At 29.7% G+C, this 15,131-nt stretch overlaps 8 protein-coding genes across 8 annotated transcripts; 3 read left to right on the plus strand and 5 right to left on the minus strand.

The window, feature by feature from the left end:
- Window positions 1–238: 238 nt before the first annotated feature.
- On the plus strand, window positions 239–1,243 carry ECM31 (3-methyl-2-oxobutanoate hydroxymethyltransferase; the record flags this gene model as incomplete). Its single annotated transcript, XM_064856727.1, has 1 exon — window positions 239–1,243. One exon carries the CDS (start codon window positions 239–241, stop codon window positions 1,241–1,243), a length of 1,005 nt encoding a protein of 334 aa, XP_064715860.1.
- A 1,415-nt stretch (window positions 1,244–2,658) lies between these two features.
- PWA37_000037 (amino acid permease) lies at window positions 2,659–4,356 on the minus strand (the record flags this gene model as incomplete). Its single annotated transcript, XM_064856728.1, has 1 exon — window positions 2,659–4,356. The coding sequence occupies one exon, from the start codon at window positions 4,354–4,356 to the stop codon at window positions 2,659–2,661; it is 1,698 nt and encodes a 565-aa protein (XP_064715861.1).
- A 1,145-nt stretch (window positions 4,357–5,501) lies between these two features.
- PWA37_000038 (uncharacterized protein) lies at window positions 5,502–6,851 on the minus strand (the record flags this gene model as incomplete). The annotated part of the gene is made up of 1 exon (XM_064856729.1): window positions 5,502–6,851. One exon carries the CDS (start codon window positions 6,849–6,851, stop codon window positions 5,502–5,504), a length of 1,350 nt encoding a protein of 449 aa, XP_064715862.1.
- Window positions 6,852–7,588: 737 nt separating this feature from the next.
- Window positions 7,589–8,674, minus strand: SIC1 (cyclin-dependent protein serine/threonine kinase inhibiting protein SIC1; the record flags this gene model as incomplete). The annotated part of the gene is made up of 1 exon (XM_064856730.1): window positions 7,589–8,674. One exon carries the CDS (start codon window positions 8,672–8,674, stop codon window positions 7,589–7,591), a length of 1,086 nt encoding a protein of 361 aa, XP_064715863.1.
- Window positions 8,675–10,274: 1,600 nt separating this feature from the next.
- Window positions 10,275–11,099, plus strand: BOS1 (Bos1p; the record flags this gene model as incomplete). Its single annotated transcript, XM_064856731.1, has 1 exon — window positions 10,275–11,099. One exon carries the CDS (start codon window positions 10,275–10,277, stop codon window positions 11,097–11,099), a length of 825 nt encoding a protein of 274 aa, XP_064715864.1.
- Window positions 11,100–11,118: 19 nt separating this feature from the next.
- Window positions 11,119–12,774, minus strand: FMP25 (Fmp25p; the record flags this gene model as incomplete). Its single annotated transcript, XM_064856732.1, has 1 exon — window positions 11,119–12,774. The coding sequence occupies one exon, from the start codon at window positions 12,772–12,774 to the stop codon at window positions 11,119–11,121; it is 1,656 nt and encodes a 551-aa protein (XP_064715865.1).
- A 370-nt stretch (window positions 12,775–13,144) lies between these two features.
- Window positions 13,145–13,810, minus strand: RPL10 (60S ribosomal protein uL16 RPL10; the record flags this gene model as incomplete). Its single annotated transcript, XM_064856733.1, has 1 exon — window positions 13,145–13,810. One exon carries the CDS (start codon window positions 13,808–13,810, stop codon window positions 13,145–13,147), a length of 666 nt encoding a protein of 221 aa, XP_064715866.1.
- An 802-nt stretch (window positions 13,811–14,612) lies between these two features.
- BUD20 (Bud20p) lies at window positions 14,613–15,092 on the plus strand (the record flags this gene model as incomplete). The annotated part of the gene is made up of 1 exon (XM_064856734.1): window positions 14,613–15,092. One exon carries the CDS (start codon window positions 14,613–14,615, stop codon window positions 15,090–15,092), a length of 480 nt encoding a protein of 159 aa, XP_064715867.1.
- Between the last annotated feature and the right edge of the window lie 39 nt (window positions 15,093–15,131).

The raw sequence follows: 15,131 nt of genomic DNA on the forward strand, positions 1-15,131 counted from the left end.
CTTGAGTTTACTTTGAAATATCATCTTCCTTATATTAATTTCTTTAATAATACTAGATATTTCTAAAGAAATGAAAAATAAACTTAAAAAATTGAAATCTACAAATAAACAGAAATTCTAAATAGAATCTACATCTGACTCCCGAGAATTAGTATTCAAACAAAGTTCATTTCAAAGAAGACACTCATATTAAGGACAAAATAAATTTTCAAGTGTATATACATGTGTGATCTATAAAATGAGGGTCTTTGGATCTATCAAAAGGAGTTCTTCCATTCTAAAGAATATATCTCGTATAACTAACTCTATTATTACAACCACAACTAGACCATACTCATCATATGGTTCAAATAATTTACCATTGCAATACACAATCCATGATATTAGAAATAAGTATTTAAAAGGAATCCCGATTTCAATGGGTACTGCTTACGACTATATTACTGCTTCTTGGGTCAATAAAGCACAGTACGATATGTTATTAATTGGTGACTCCTTGGCAATGACCTCTCTAGGTTATGATTCAACAACAGAAGTCCCATTTGATGAGTTCAAATATCATATTAAATCTGTTTGCCGAAATAGAGAGGGTCCTGCTCTAGTTGTCAGTGATATGCCTTTTGGATCCTTTGAATCCAGCATAGAAAGTGGAATCTCAAATGCAATAGAATTATTAAAGTTAAGTCCTCGTCTTAATACATTGAAGGTAGAAGTAGGTTTACTTTCTACTGATAAATATACAGTAGAATTTGTCAAACAGTTATGTTCAAGAGGAATTCCAGTTATGGGTCATATTGGTTTGACGCCTCAGCGAGCAAATTCATTGGGTGGATTTAAAGTTCAAGGAAACAAAGATCCTATGGAAATTGTGGAGATATACAAAACAGCAAAGAAGTTACAAGAAATTGGTTGTTGGTCTATTTTATTGGAGGCTGTTCCATATAGAGTTGCAACTCTTATTACCAATTGTCTTTCAGTACCTACCATTGGGATCGGAGCGGGAAATGGTACATCGGGACAGGTTTTAGTCATTGCAGATATGTTAGGAATGCAACCTAATGCTCATACGCCCAAATTTGTTAATAAATATAATAACTTGTTTGAAACTGCATATGCATCTTTAACCCAATACAAAAAAGATGTTGAAACCCGTAAATTCCCTGAGACGGGTGTCCATACCTTCAAAATTAAAGATGAGATATATGACGAGTCTTTACGTATTATAGAGAAAAACGGTTTATAAACATATAAATATATAACAAAGTCTTTATAGAAGGTGAAGTTTGTTTATTTATAACAATAAAGATTTGTAGTGAACTTTATGACAAAAAATTCTATAGGTCAGTTATAAAATATGAAAACTGTTGGGATATTTCAAGGGGTATAATTATTATCAATTAGAAAATATTTAATAAACATATTTACAATACATATGGCAAGGAGTATCTATTATTTTTTTGTTTCGTTTTGAAAATTGTAACTTATATATGAAAAGGTCGTAGTTGAACTACTAAAGAAATACATCCATGAAGAATTTACCTTTTTCAATTATTAAATTCTGAAAGATACTCTATTTTTGAAACAGTTCACGGGATAACAATTATAAGTTACAGTAGGATTAGCGGAATTGCAAGGTGAAGAGTGATGAATATATTAGGTGATAATGATAATGACAATCTAATAGATTTTATTAAAAGTTGAGGGGCTTGAAAACTATTATAATTTTTTAAACAAATCTTAATTTATTCCTGTGCGTTATATTATTAAGAATTGGAAAATGTTTATTCAGATTTGATATATATATAATAATAATAATAATAATAATAATAATAATAATAATAATAATAATAATAATAATAATGTAAGAAACCGTAATTGGAAATCCTACGGTTAGCGCCGAATATTGAAGTAAAAGACTTGGAACAACAGAAAGTCTGAGTCTAAAGTTGTGAATGTATTTAAACAAACGATTGTTGGATTAAAATTAGTGGAAAATTGATGAGAAGCTTATTTAAGAGACCTTTGGTTGTTGAGAGATGGTGCTACGAGTAATTATCAGTATTAACATTCATATCCTATCTGATAGATTTTAACCTGGAAGAAGAACAATTTGAGTAAGAACTAGAATATCAATAATAACTGAGATTAATCTAATTATCAGTTGGAATCAACTAATTATACAATTTATAGGTGTTTATCATATACGATTAATATCCATATTTTAGTACAGTACTTGTAATAGCCCTTACAAGTTTCTTTATAAATAGATTAATATTTTTTACTATAATTGTGATGTTCTATATATATATGGACAAATTTAAAAAAAAATTTCAAAGAAAATAAATACTGACAGAATAATTTTTTGTATCTCGACAAATTTGAGAAGTGTATCTGATTTTACAAACAAAACAATTCACAATTAAGCACAGTATTAGTAAATATTCTATGAATATTAAATTATTACAAAGTTTTTAATATCAAATATGTATAGATAATAATATCTATACACTATGCAGGCTCACTATATACACATATTTTTATATATTATTTACTCTATAGATATAAATATAGAGTAAAAACAATGCAGACTATCATAGTAAAGGTCAAAAAATCAAAATTTGAAATAATATAAAGAAAGAAGAATGCAAGGAAAGTTAGTCAGACAAAATAATCACTAATGATTTGTCTTGTCTTTTTCCAACCTTTCAAATTATCCAGAGCTTCATTTAATTCAATGACCTCTTGTGTTTCAATATATTTATCTGTTTCAAAATCCATATCTTCATATTTAATAAACCAATCTCTTTTAAAAGCCCACCAGATTAAATAAATCGCAGGAAACACGAATAATTCTAAGTAGACAGAGAAGAAATTAGAAACGCTCCAAGGATCGAAGGCAGACCAACCCTGAATTAAGATAATGAATGTGACAAATACAACAAGGAAATATGGTCCGTACGGATAAGTCCAATTTTTGAATCTTAATTCATGGGTCTTTCCTTGCTTCTCGAGGCCTCTTCTAAACCTGATGGATGTAATGGCGATACACAACCAGGCAATTTGATTAGAGACACCAACAATATTCTGTAACCATGTCCACAATGTACCAGCACCTACAAAACTTGCACCGAAACATAACCCACCAATAGCCCAGGTTATCAACACAGCAACATATGGTGCTTTATATCTGTTTGTCCTAGAAACAATATTTTTAGGCAAATATCCATCCAGTCCCATATTATATAAAATACGACTACCAGCAAATAAAGCATGATTACAAGCACTAATGACACTAGTCATAATGACCGCATTCATGAAGGAACCTGCACCCTTAGCACCGGCCATTTGAAAAACTAGAGTAAATGGGGAAGTCATAACCGATTTGGTAGCTAAACCTGGATAATCGTAGGGAATGCACATGGCGATGAAAAAAGTGGACAAGACATAAAAAATAAGAATTCTCCAAAAGACTGTTTTAATAATTTTTGGTGTATTTCTTACTGGATTAAAAGCTTCGCCATTAGTCAAAGTAACAGATTCGGTACCACCATAAGCAAAACTTGCACTGACAAATAAAGTAGCGAACCCTTTAAACCCATCAACAAAAGGAGCATCACCATGGGTCCAGTATTTGAAACCAATATATTCATGCTGTGGATTATGGCCTACATTAACTACAATACCTAAAATAAAGAAAATTATAATGGCGATAACCTTTAGCAAAGCCAACCAATATTCGGCTTCACCGTAAAGTTTAACAGTAATAATATTCAATACCAAAACGAAAAACCAAAACAATAGAGATGCAGCCCAGTAAGGGAAATGGTTTTCTGAGGTATGCCAATAATTCATGACCAATTGTAAAGCAGTCAAGTCACTAGCCACACTGACTGCATCATTAAACCAATAATTCCACATTAAAGCACATGCAAAGGATTCTGATACAAATTTTTTTGCATAAGAACAAAAAGAACCACTAATTGGCATATATGTGGACATTTCACCTAAACACAACATAGTTAAATAGACAACACCACCTAATATAGTGTAGTTCATGAATAAAGAAGCAGGACCACCTTTATGTAAAGCACTTGAAGTTGACAGATATAGACCTGTACCTATGATACCTGCTATAGATATCATATTAATATGACGAGGCTGCAATGCCCTCGTTAAATCTTCACGGATATTAGCTTCTGGATCAAACTTACCATAAGTCTGCTGTGAATTAATGGTGTTAGACCCATCTGGATATAACTCTTCATTATAGAGTATATTATCTTTCTTCAAATGAGTAAGAGACGTACTCGACTGATCACTTGATATTGACTTTGAATCACTTTTAGATGTAGACATTATCAACTGGGTATATATATATATATATATTCAAATAATCGTATTATTTTATTTTATTATATTTTTATTTATTGATATATCCTAAATTCACTAAGAGTTGACAGTTTTACTAAGCCGTACGAATTAAGTATACATGAACGAAGTTCATGTAGCGGTGGGTTACAACAAGGAATGAACAGTAAATATTAAAAGTCATCGCAAACATATATATATATATATATATATTATGATTCTTCTTCTATGAGATGGAAATGATGCTTAAAGTACCCCAACTGAAAAAGAGAAAAGACATATTGAACAGGGCCGCCAATCCAAACAATTAATTTTGCTGCCGTAAGGTACACTTTAATTCTATTTGAAATCATTATATCATTTGTAAGCTTCACAGATTACCTAAAGTTAATCTGAAAAGAAATATTTTTTTTTTTGGCTTTCTTGCCAATAATAGTAGTAACAGTAGTATTGTATAATAGTAGCATTAATAGAGCAAACTGCAGCTGAATGTTCTCGCTTAGTAATATTTTACCCGTGTCTCAATTGTGACACTCCCCCTTTTTCTTCTTGAACCAACACACACATACACACTATTTCTCTCTCTTTCTCTCTTTTCCCCTGTTGTCAAGGCAATCTCCACATACACAGTTTTCCAAAGTGAAGTTAAAGGAATCTGTCACTAATACTGTAAAACACTGAAAAAGAGCATTGTCCGACTTTGAAAGACAATATAGACAACAATACACCGTTTATATTTCCGGAACGGCAACTTAGACCCTTTCCACAGTTTGTTTTTTTTCAAAAATCACTATTTTGCCTTGTTTTGAGTTTCCGACCGCTGCCATGTCTTTAACAAAAAAAGAAAAAAAACAAAGAAAAAAAAAAAATTAGATATTGCCGAGGATGAAAATAACTACTGTGGGAAAACACATAAGTCTTTCCTTACGTCAGCCTACTTACTAAGGGATTTCAATCTTATGTGATTGTGGACAATGTGTGTATGTCTCGATATGTATAATACATTCGTATACGTAAATTATTATATATATTGTATAGATAGATAGATAGATATACATATAGTTATTATCTCCATACATATGACTAAAAAAGAAATAAACAAATATTTTGGTCTTTCAAAATTATATTTTTGCTCATAGTAATTTAGTATTTGCAATATCCTGCTTAATCTTGAAAGTATAGTACCCCATAATTAACATGATAACAATTAATGGAATTAACCAAAGTTGCAATAGTCGTGTAACAATATAATCTGCATGATTAGAATTTATACCCATTGATGTGTGGTGTTTTAAAGTCAACTCTCTGATCTTTTGCTGCTCATCTAGCAACTGTTGTAATTTGTCATCCATTAATATTAAATTTTCAAAATTGTTATAATTATGTTCACCGAGAGTGGACATTTCATCACTGTAATTGAAATATTTCTTCATTAAATATAATAAGTATTCAATTATTGAATTCTGAATTCTAATAATATCATCCAATTTATCAATTAGATCCGAGATATCATTAGCAATTATTTTACCCTCGATATGATCTAATTTTTTAAATAATCTATAATTATTAACGTCTGAATACAATGATTTCATTGGATCCTTGACTGTAATTTCATTAGTTTTGATATTCTTTTGCAATATTTGAGGTTGAGGCATCTGCTTCACATTTGGTATAAAAGTTTCACTTGTAAGACCGTTGTATAACTTCATTTGTAAAATTTCAAAGGATTCGTTATTAAATCTTCCATCAACCCCATAATTATTAGCTGTAACACCAATTCGAAGTCTATTATTATTATTATTATTATTATTATAATCTTTATTATCATCCCATAATTTTATCTTTTGGGTTTGGAAACAAATCTTATTATTAATTTGTAATTTAAGCAACTTATTTTCATTATTATAACTTAATCTTAAAGTAGTTGGAACAGATACATCTTGATACCCAACAAGGCATTGAGCAAAAAAATGTTGATCTACAACAGCAAGATCGATCGACTTTGTCATATCGCTTAATAAAGCTCTTATGGATTCACCATAAGGACCAGTATTATCAATCAAAATTTGTAATCCATTAAATCTTTTAGGCCATGAATCTGTCTCCACACCCTTAACTTTCTCATTTCCAGGATTCATTAATATCCAAAAAGATATCCCACCATTTGTAGGACCTATATAATTTATACTTCTGAAAGTCCATTGTAAAGTAAATGATTCAACGTCATTAATGGGTACTGTTTTCAACCAAAGAGATCCATGGCTGTTTTCATTTGGTGTTAAAACGATTCTTCCATCTTTTAATTGTGTGTATCCATCAATAACCCAATTCCCCTCTGGAATTTCCTTCAAAGATAAAATATCTGCTAACGAGTATTGATCTAACAAATGAGAATTTTCTTTATCTAATGATTGAGTAGAATGTGCTGATATTTGATTCAAAGCTATGTACAAAATTACCAAAATTTCCCAAAATAATTTCATTATATAAAATTACAATTACATCTATTTTATTCTTAAAAAAAATACTTGTTATGTGCAGACCTTCTATTCTCTTCTTTAAACAAAGCATGTATGTGTAATACTATTAACATGAAACACATTTATCACCTCCCTTTTTTATTTTTATTGTTTTTTTTTTACTCTTTTCTTTATTATGTCTAAAAAGAAATCTCGAAGAAGTAATAGTATAATCATTTATACACACACACAATATATATATATATATTTGTTTTTACAGGAAATACTCAATAGAAAGAGACATTATATATAGTATGATGAAATACATACACCAACACATAAATACAATATATATATATATATACTCTATTGAAAACCAGAAGAAAGGGACAATATCATTGAATAAATAGTTAACTCCACAAAATAGATCGATACACCATTATTAGTAATAATAACGTATCTTATATCAAGTATTTATAATTGCTCCACTGTTCTCAGATCAACCTATGAATATGCTTTATATTTATATGTAGATATGTATGTATGTATATAAGTTATGTATCATTAAAGGTGTAGGAAAGGGATTAAAGTTTAGATAATTTTATTATAATGTAATGCTCTATTATGAATATGTGATTGTGAATAAAACGAGGAAATGCAGAGTAAGAAAAAACAAACAAACCAATGGTAACAATAAATAAGTAAACAATAACAATAACAATAACAATAATAATAAAAAGAAGAAATGCACGTAAAATATTTTATTCATTACCACTGTCTTCATCATCCTTAAATATCAATGCTCTTGGTTTAAATCTCTTTTTCTCCTTTGATGTCAATACCCTTCTTTTAGATATTTCACCACGCTTATTAACATAGGTGATAACATTTTCAATATCTGGATTCTCTTTAATCAATTGTCGATGTCTTTCTAATCTTTCTTTCTTACTTAATGACCTTGAGTTAACAGGAGACTGAGAAGAAGAAAAGGATGTTATAAATGGATTTTCTAACTTTGCCTCACATATAAAGTCACTATCATCATCATCATCACTATCATAACCATATTCACTATTTTTACCTCCTTCTTTCCCGTATGTTTTATTGTATAAAGGATATGATTCATTATTCCACTCTTTGGCTTGCTTCAAAGTTATTATTTGATGTGATGGCGTACCCGGACAATTCTTAGCCATTTTACTTGGTGGGGTAGAAGGTGCAAATAATTCATCATCGGTATCACCATCTCCATTATCACTACTATTATCGTCATCAGAACTCAAACTTATTGGAAATAACACTCTATTAACATTATTTTTATTAATTTTAACATCTTCATCTTCTGTAATACTGTCATTATTGCTTGTATCATTATCACTGGGTACTATTGATAATCTTCTCATTGGAGAGAATTCTGGTGACCTTAAACCATTAAATTTGGGTAAAGGGGGTGCCAATAACACATTATTATTATTACTACTACTACTACTACCACCGCTAATAATAGGATTATTATTCCTATTATTATAACTTATGCTACTTTTATCATATTTGGATAATAGTTTACTAGTACCATTAGTATTATTATATGAACGATGTAAAATAGTGGATGGGGTCATTGGAATATCTAGACCAGTATTCTTTTTGGGTGTTTCAGGAGGAGCCTGAGGTTTTCTTGGAAAATTGGATAGAAAGAAACCATCGTCATCATAAATATTGTCATTAAGGGCAGAATCAGAATGGATATTATTATTATTACTATTACTTTCATCTAACTTTTGTCTTGGTTGTAATTGATGACTGAAAAAGACAGTTGACCTAGATCTTGGTGGAGTAGATGGAGTCATTATTTATCTTGAAGAATAGGAAAGAAAAATATTATATATATATATATATCGTATTTTAATTGGATATAAACACAAAAACTAGCAAACAACAGATAATAGTAATAGTAACAACCACGACAATATATATATATATATGTATATGTATATGTATATGTATGTGAATGCGAATGTGAATGTATCTGTGCTTATTACTTTTCTATTGTCTAAGATATAAAGCAGCAGAAATAAAATGAAATAAATTAAAACAGGAGTAGAGTGATATACGAAAGAAAAAGGAGAGGGATGTGTATGTGCACTCCTAAAACAAAAAAAAAATTTTTGTAAGTAATAAAAAAGTCAAAATGATGTGAACTCAATAATGTATATATATATATATATACGCTTTTAACTTTCGAAACAAGTAAAGATACGGACATAATATTACAAAAAACCATGAATACACATTAGTCATGACAGCAGCTCCGCCATATACCCTTTATAACAAGTAGATAAGTATCTGTATATATATCTACATATATACATATGTGAAGAAACAAGATGGAATAAAATATGGTATAATCCAATTGCTTGTTTGATTGTAACAAGCTGCGACAATAAGAGACAAGAAACACAAAGAGACAAGCACAATCTTGTCAGTTATGTCAGCCACCCATCCATCCATCTGTCAACGCAGGTGTGCATGCACATACGTATGTAAATAAGTAAATAAGTGAACCAAGCAATTGCTGGGTTTACTCTCTTTGCTGTTTCCGGTTCTTTTCCTCCTGAACGAGTCGCGTTTTTATTTTCATTTTTATTTTTATTTTTGTCACTTTTTAATTCTTGCTTTGTTATTGACGTGTATGGGTGTATGGATGTATCCCTTTTTTTTATTTATTTTTCTTCCCTCTTCCACCTCATCGGCTGGGTCATTCAGACAAAGAAAAGCACGCTGGTGAAGTAAGTGAGTATGAGAAGAGAAAAGACGATGAAGAAGAAAAAGAAAAAGAAGAAAAAGAGAGATAGAGAAGGGGGGAACCCCATTTTACGGTCTACACAAGTTTAGAAATACCAACCACCTGGCGTTTCTCTTACATTTTCCATTTCTTCCAGTTCTTCCATTGATTTGTGAGGGCTAAGAAGTTAGGGCTGAAAGAAAAAGACCAAACCTTAAACACACGCACAACCCTAAAACATATCCAAATAAATAATAATGCCCTAATTTTCTTTCTCTCTCTTCAATTTTAGTTTTAAATTTATTTTGATTTTAATTTTTTTTTGACAGAACCGATGCATGCAACAAACAAAAGAAGAAAAAAAAATAAAATAAAATAAAATAAAATAAAAATTTATCACACACAATTGAATTTTTCATACATTGTTCTTTTTTTCTTGCTTTTCTTTGTCTCTTTCATAACGCCCAAAATATAGAAATTCCTCTAAATCATATTCCAAAGTAAGCTCAGCAATATACTAATAATCAGTACTCTTTGTCAATTTAAACAATTTCAAAAAAAAAAAACACCTAAATTGAGATTTAAACTTAAGATAAGAAATCCTTTATTATCAAAAAAAAAAAAGAAAGAAAGAGAAAGGAAAAGGACAATTAAGGTGTATAGAAATGAATGCTTTATATAATCATGCCGTTAAACAAAGAAATCAACTACTGAATGACTTAAACAAATTTGAATCTGATCTATTAAGCTCTTCTGTGTCTCTACAAGGTTCAATATCTGCTACTTTAGTATCCTTTGATAGAACTCTCAAACAATTAGATGATTATATATCTAAAAATAGTAATATTAATACTAATACTAATACTAATAATAATCATGATGATAAAATTTCAAAATTTAAAATTAAATTAGATGATTTAAAAATTGAAAATAAAAAATATCAAAATAAATTCAAAGAATTAAAAACACAATATAACAAATCTCAGTTATTTGGTTCAGTAAATAATAATAATAATAACAACAACAACAACAATAATAATACAAGTAGTACTAATACAAGCAGCAGTAGTAGTGAAAATCCATTTAATGATGATAATTATTTAAATAAAAGAAATGTTTTGAACAATAATAATAAAAATAGTAGTAATAACAATACTAGTAATAACATAGGAACTAACTATGATAAAAAAAACCTATTACCATCTTTTTATGAAAATATACAAAAAGAACATTCGATATTTTCTCGTGGTAATGCCCAACTAGATTTAATACTTGAAATGGGTAATAATTCTTTACAAGATTTAATGGATCAGAATGCTATCTTAAATAATATTCAAGATAAAATGAATAAAACTTTAAAAACCTTAAATGTAAGTCAATCGACTATAGATCAAATTAACAAAAGATTATTTAAAGATAAATTGATCTTTTGGATTGGCTTATTATTGCTATTTATTGGAATGTATTATGTATTAAAACTCTTTAAATAAATAAACAATATTAGTCTATTTACTTATTAATAATTAAACATGATCTATTCTTCGATGTTGTCAACATTATTTTGTCACAATTTACACTATTTGGTACGACATTACACTCATTCTTGTCAATTTGTATGGGCTTGTCTTGATTATAATGGTTTCCTATCAATAATTGTCCATTGCTATTGTTACCAAATGTCCAAATTTGATTTTGTTCATCAACAATAAATGCATGGTCACTATAACTATTAGTTATCACATTTTTTATACATCCGTCGAATTTCACTCTTGTTGGATCACACTGGAACGTTTTATAACTATTATTACCTAATTGACCTGACTGACCATCTCCAATAGATAACAGAATATTGGTCCTGTCACTATCCCCGTTATCCAAAAGTACAAACGATGTATTTGACATGGAAAATATATCAATCGGTTTGCCTTCTACCGAATATGGTTTGAATTTGATCGATGGTATTTCTTTTGGGAATGGAATAACAACATTATTATAATTCACTATAGAATGGCCTAATTGTCCATATTTATTATTACCAAATGTGAAAATTTTACCATCGTCTGTTAATGCCATCGAATGGTTCTTCCCACACACAACTTTATTTATCTTACGTGGTACAATCTTTTTTATTTCACGGTTTACCAATTCGTTGTTTAAAAGTATCAAATCAATAGATTTATTCTTTACTAAGTCTATATTGGAATCCAATCCATTTACGATTCCTAATTCTTTCAGCAGATCACCATTTTTCATTTTCCTTTCTTTCTCCTTATTCTTATTCTTCTTACTATCATCGTCATCACCATCAAGATCACATGTTGGAACAATATATGCCTTCTTCTTATCAGTTATATACAATAAATGATTTTCGCCTGTATCAAATTGAATAATCTTATCTCCTGAACGCAATTTTTCAATCTTATACGCATATCGATCACCCCAGAACGGTATCTTCGACTTAATCAAATTTTTATTAATCAATTCATCATCATTGAGTGGGAAGATGTATATGTTCCCATCTTTAGACAAAGAATAAATTTGATTGTTTGAATACTTGATTGTTTGAAGCTTGTAATTTGATAATATTTTAGTCTTATTATTATTAATCAAATCCCATCTAAAAAAATCACCCTTTTCATCAATATAATAACTGATCCTTCTACTGTTCGAATTTTCTTCTGGTAAGATACAAATATCCTTAATAGTAATATTAATATTGTTATTATTATCATCATCTTCATTGAACGACGCTACCTTTTCTAATAACCCAAAATATTTTGAATGTTTATCACTGTTAGATAGAAATATGGAACAAGGAGTGAATTGATTAATATAATTTGGATCATTAACTAGTTTTAAAATTCTTTTTGTGTTATTACTGCCACCATCATCATTATTATCATTATTATCATTATCTTGTTGTCTTCTACTAACACTCACTATATCTAGCCGAGTATTTGAATTAAAGACGCTTTTAAACACATTACTACCAGTATTCTGTGGTTTATAATAATAATAATAATACAAAAGTGAACATGAGGTTACTGATGTTATAGAAATCAAACTGAGTCTTTTTAGTTTATTCAATCTTTTCCATTGCTGTTGTCGTAATTGAACTTCAATTGAGTTACTTATAAACCTTTTGCCCAATTTCGAAAACATCATTTGCCTTTGATTCTCTATCTATATACATATTTCTTTCACAGTACTCATGGGTGATACTCTGAAATAAGTCGTCTGCTTAAACAATCTCCTACCTTTTCCCCTATTCACGTTATCTATACATTATTGAAAAAAAAAAAACGCTTTGAAGATAAAACCTTAAAATACAACAACCAATGAAAATCGAATTTTACCTCTACATATAATTATAGTACACAAGTAACTACCTACTAACAGAAAAAGAAAGAATACAAAAGTAAAATAAAAAAAAAGAAGAGAATTATAACTAAACAGAGTAACTTAAATAATGAAAACAAAAAAAAGAAAAAGTTATATATATTATATAAATACTTTTACTATTGTTGAATTATATTTAAGCTTGGTTAGCAAAGTAAGCTGGGAATTCTCTGAAGTTGTCTTCTAATGGACCCTTCTTAGATAAGAACTTAACAAAAGCACCATCATCTTTAACTTCACCAGCATCTCTTCTCTTGACGTATTCAGCACGATCTAAGTTAGTGAAACCCCACTTCTTGGATAAGATGATCTTTTGTTGACCTGGGAACTTGTATCTAGCTCTTCTTAAACCTTCAATAACAACGTCCTTGTTAGAGTCCTTAGTTCTAACAGAGAAGATAATTTGACCAATGGCAACTCTGGCAGCTAAGCCGTGTGGCTTACCCCAGGCACCTCTCATACCTTGTTGTAATCTATCCGCACCAGCACAAGACAACATCTTGTTGATTCTTAAGACGTGGAATGGGTGGACTCTGACTCTTAAGTGGAAAGAATCTCTACCAGAAACCTTAGTAATGTACTTGTTAGCACAGATACGAGCAGCTTCTAAAGCTTCGGAGGATAATTGTTCTAATTCATTAGAGACTAAGTGAACACATAATGGGAATTCATCAACGGTAGCCTTCTTCTTACCTAAATCGTAAATTCTGATCTTGGAGTCTGGAACAGCTCTGTTGTATCTAGACTTTGGGTAAGGCTTGTTCTTTTGGTATCTGTAACATCTAGCTGGTCTTCTAGCCATTTTGAATTAATTTATTGATTGGTGACTTCCAGGGACTATCTAATGAACCTAAAATAGAGAAACAGGTTTAGGAAAGGTCAGCAGAAAGACACCGCGAAGAAAGAGATCCTTTTTAAATACTGCACAACACCTGTTTACTAAGCTTAACACACAGATTGACTGAACACCTACAAGTTCTCTTTATATAGAAAGATAGAGAGGAAGAAGAAGAAGAGGAGGAGCGTGAATCGAAATGAAGTTCCACCAGTTCGTTCCAAAAATTTTTTTCTTCTCTGACTAAGCAAAAAAAAAAAGAAAGAAAACAAAAAAAATTACACGTGACCTTCTACATCTCATCAAATATGTCCATAATAGGAAATTTGGTAATTGCTAGCTAAACAAAAAACAATCAAAACTTTGGCTCATAACCAAATTTGCCTCTTCTTTCTTTTTTCTTATCCTTTTTTAGTTTTGTCTTTCTTTATCAAAACGTATTTTTGATAAAAAAATAAAACAGAAAAAAATCAAATAAATTTTTCTTTTTACTGAGTGTACTGATGTTACAATAATTGTGACAGTCTTTGATTAGTCATTGTTGCTTTTCGATTGCAATTTTATTGAATTTCTTTTCTTTTTTTTATTTATTTCTTTTTTTTTGCACCTAAAAGAAAAAACAAATTCATAAACCTCATCGCCCTATAACTTGCCATTCAATTGCTATATATGTGTATTGGCACTATTCTCTATTACAAAAGGTGCAACGAAATATAATAATAATCTAAGAACAACAACAACAGTATAATATATATATTTAAAATAGAACATGGGTCGTTATAGTGTTAAAAGATACAAAACTAAACGTAGAACCAAAGATTTAGACTTAATCTATGATGATTTATCGTCAAAGGAAAAAATCAGTGCATTATTAAATCAACCATTAGATGAAACTAAACCTGGGTTAGGCCAGCACTATTGTATACATTGTGCCAAATACTTTGAGACGGGATTCGCTTTAAAGACTCATTTGAGATCAAAAGTACACAAAAGAAGAATTAAAGATCTAAAAGAAATGCCATATACTCAAGAAGTGGCTGATGCCGCTGCAGGTTATAACTTAGATAAATTTATAAAAAGGGTTGAACAAATTAAAAATGTTATTGATCCAAATAAACAATCTAATGAAACAGAATTGAAAAATCATTTGGACTCAAAATTAGAAAATATTAGCACAACTGAACCAACTTTACCGCAAGATTTCTTAGATCAACAAGTTAATTCTGTACAGAACCCACAACAACAATAATAACACCACATTTTACCATGATTTCTACTGCTACAAACA

Source organism: Arxiozyma heterogenica (assembly GCF_036370985.1).
Source record: "Arxiozyma heterogenica strain weizmannii chromosome Unknown scaffold_11, whole genome shotgun sequence".
NCBI classification, from domain to species: domain Eukaryota; kingdom Fungi; phylum Ascomycota; class Saccharomycetes; order Saccharomycetales; family Saccharomycetaceae; genus Arxiozyma; species Arxiozyma heterogenica.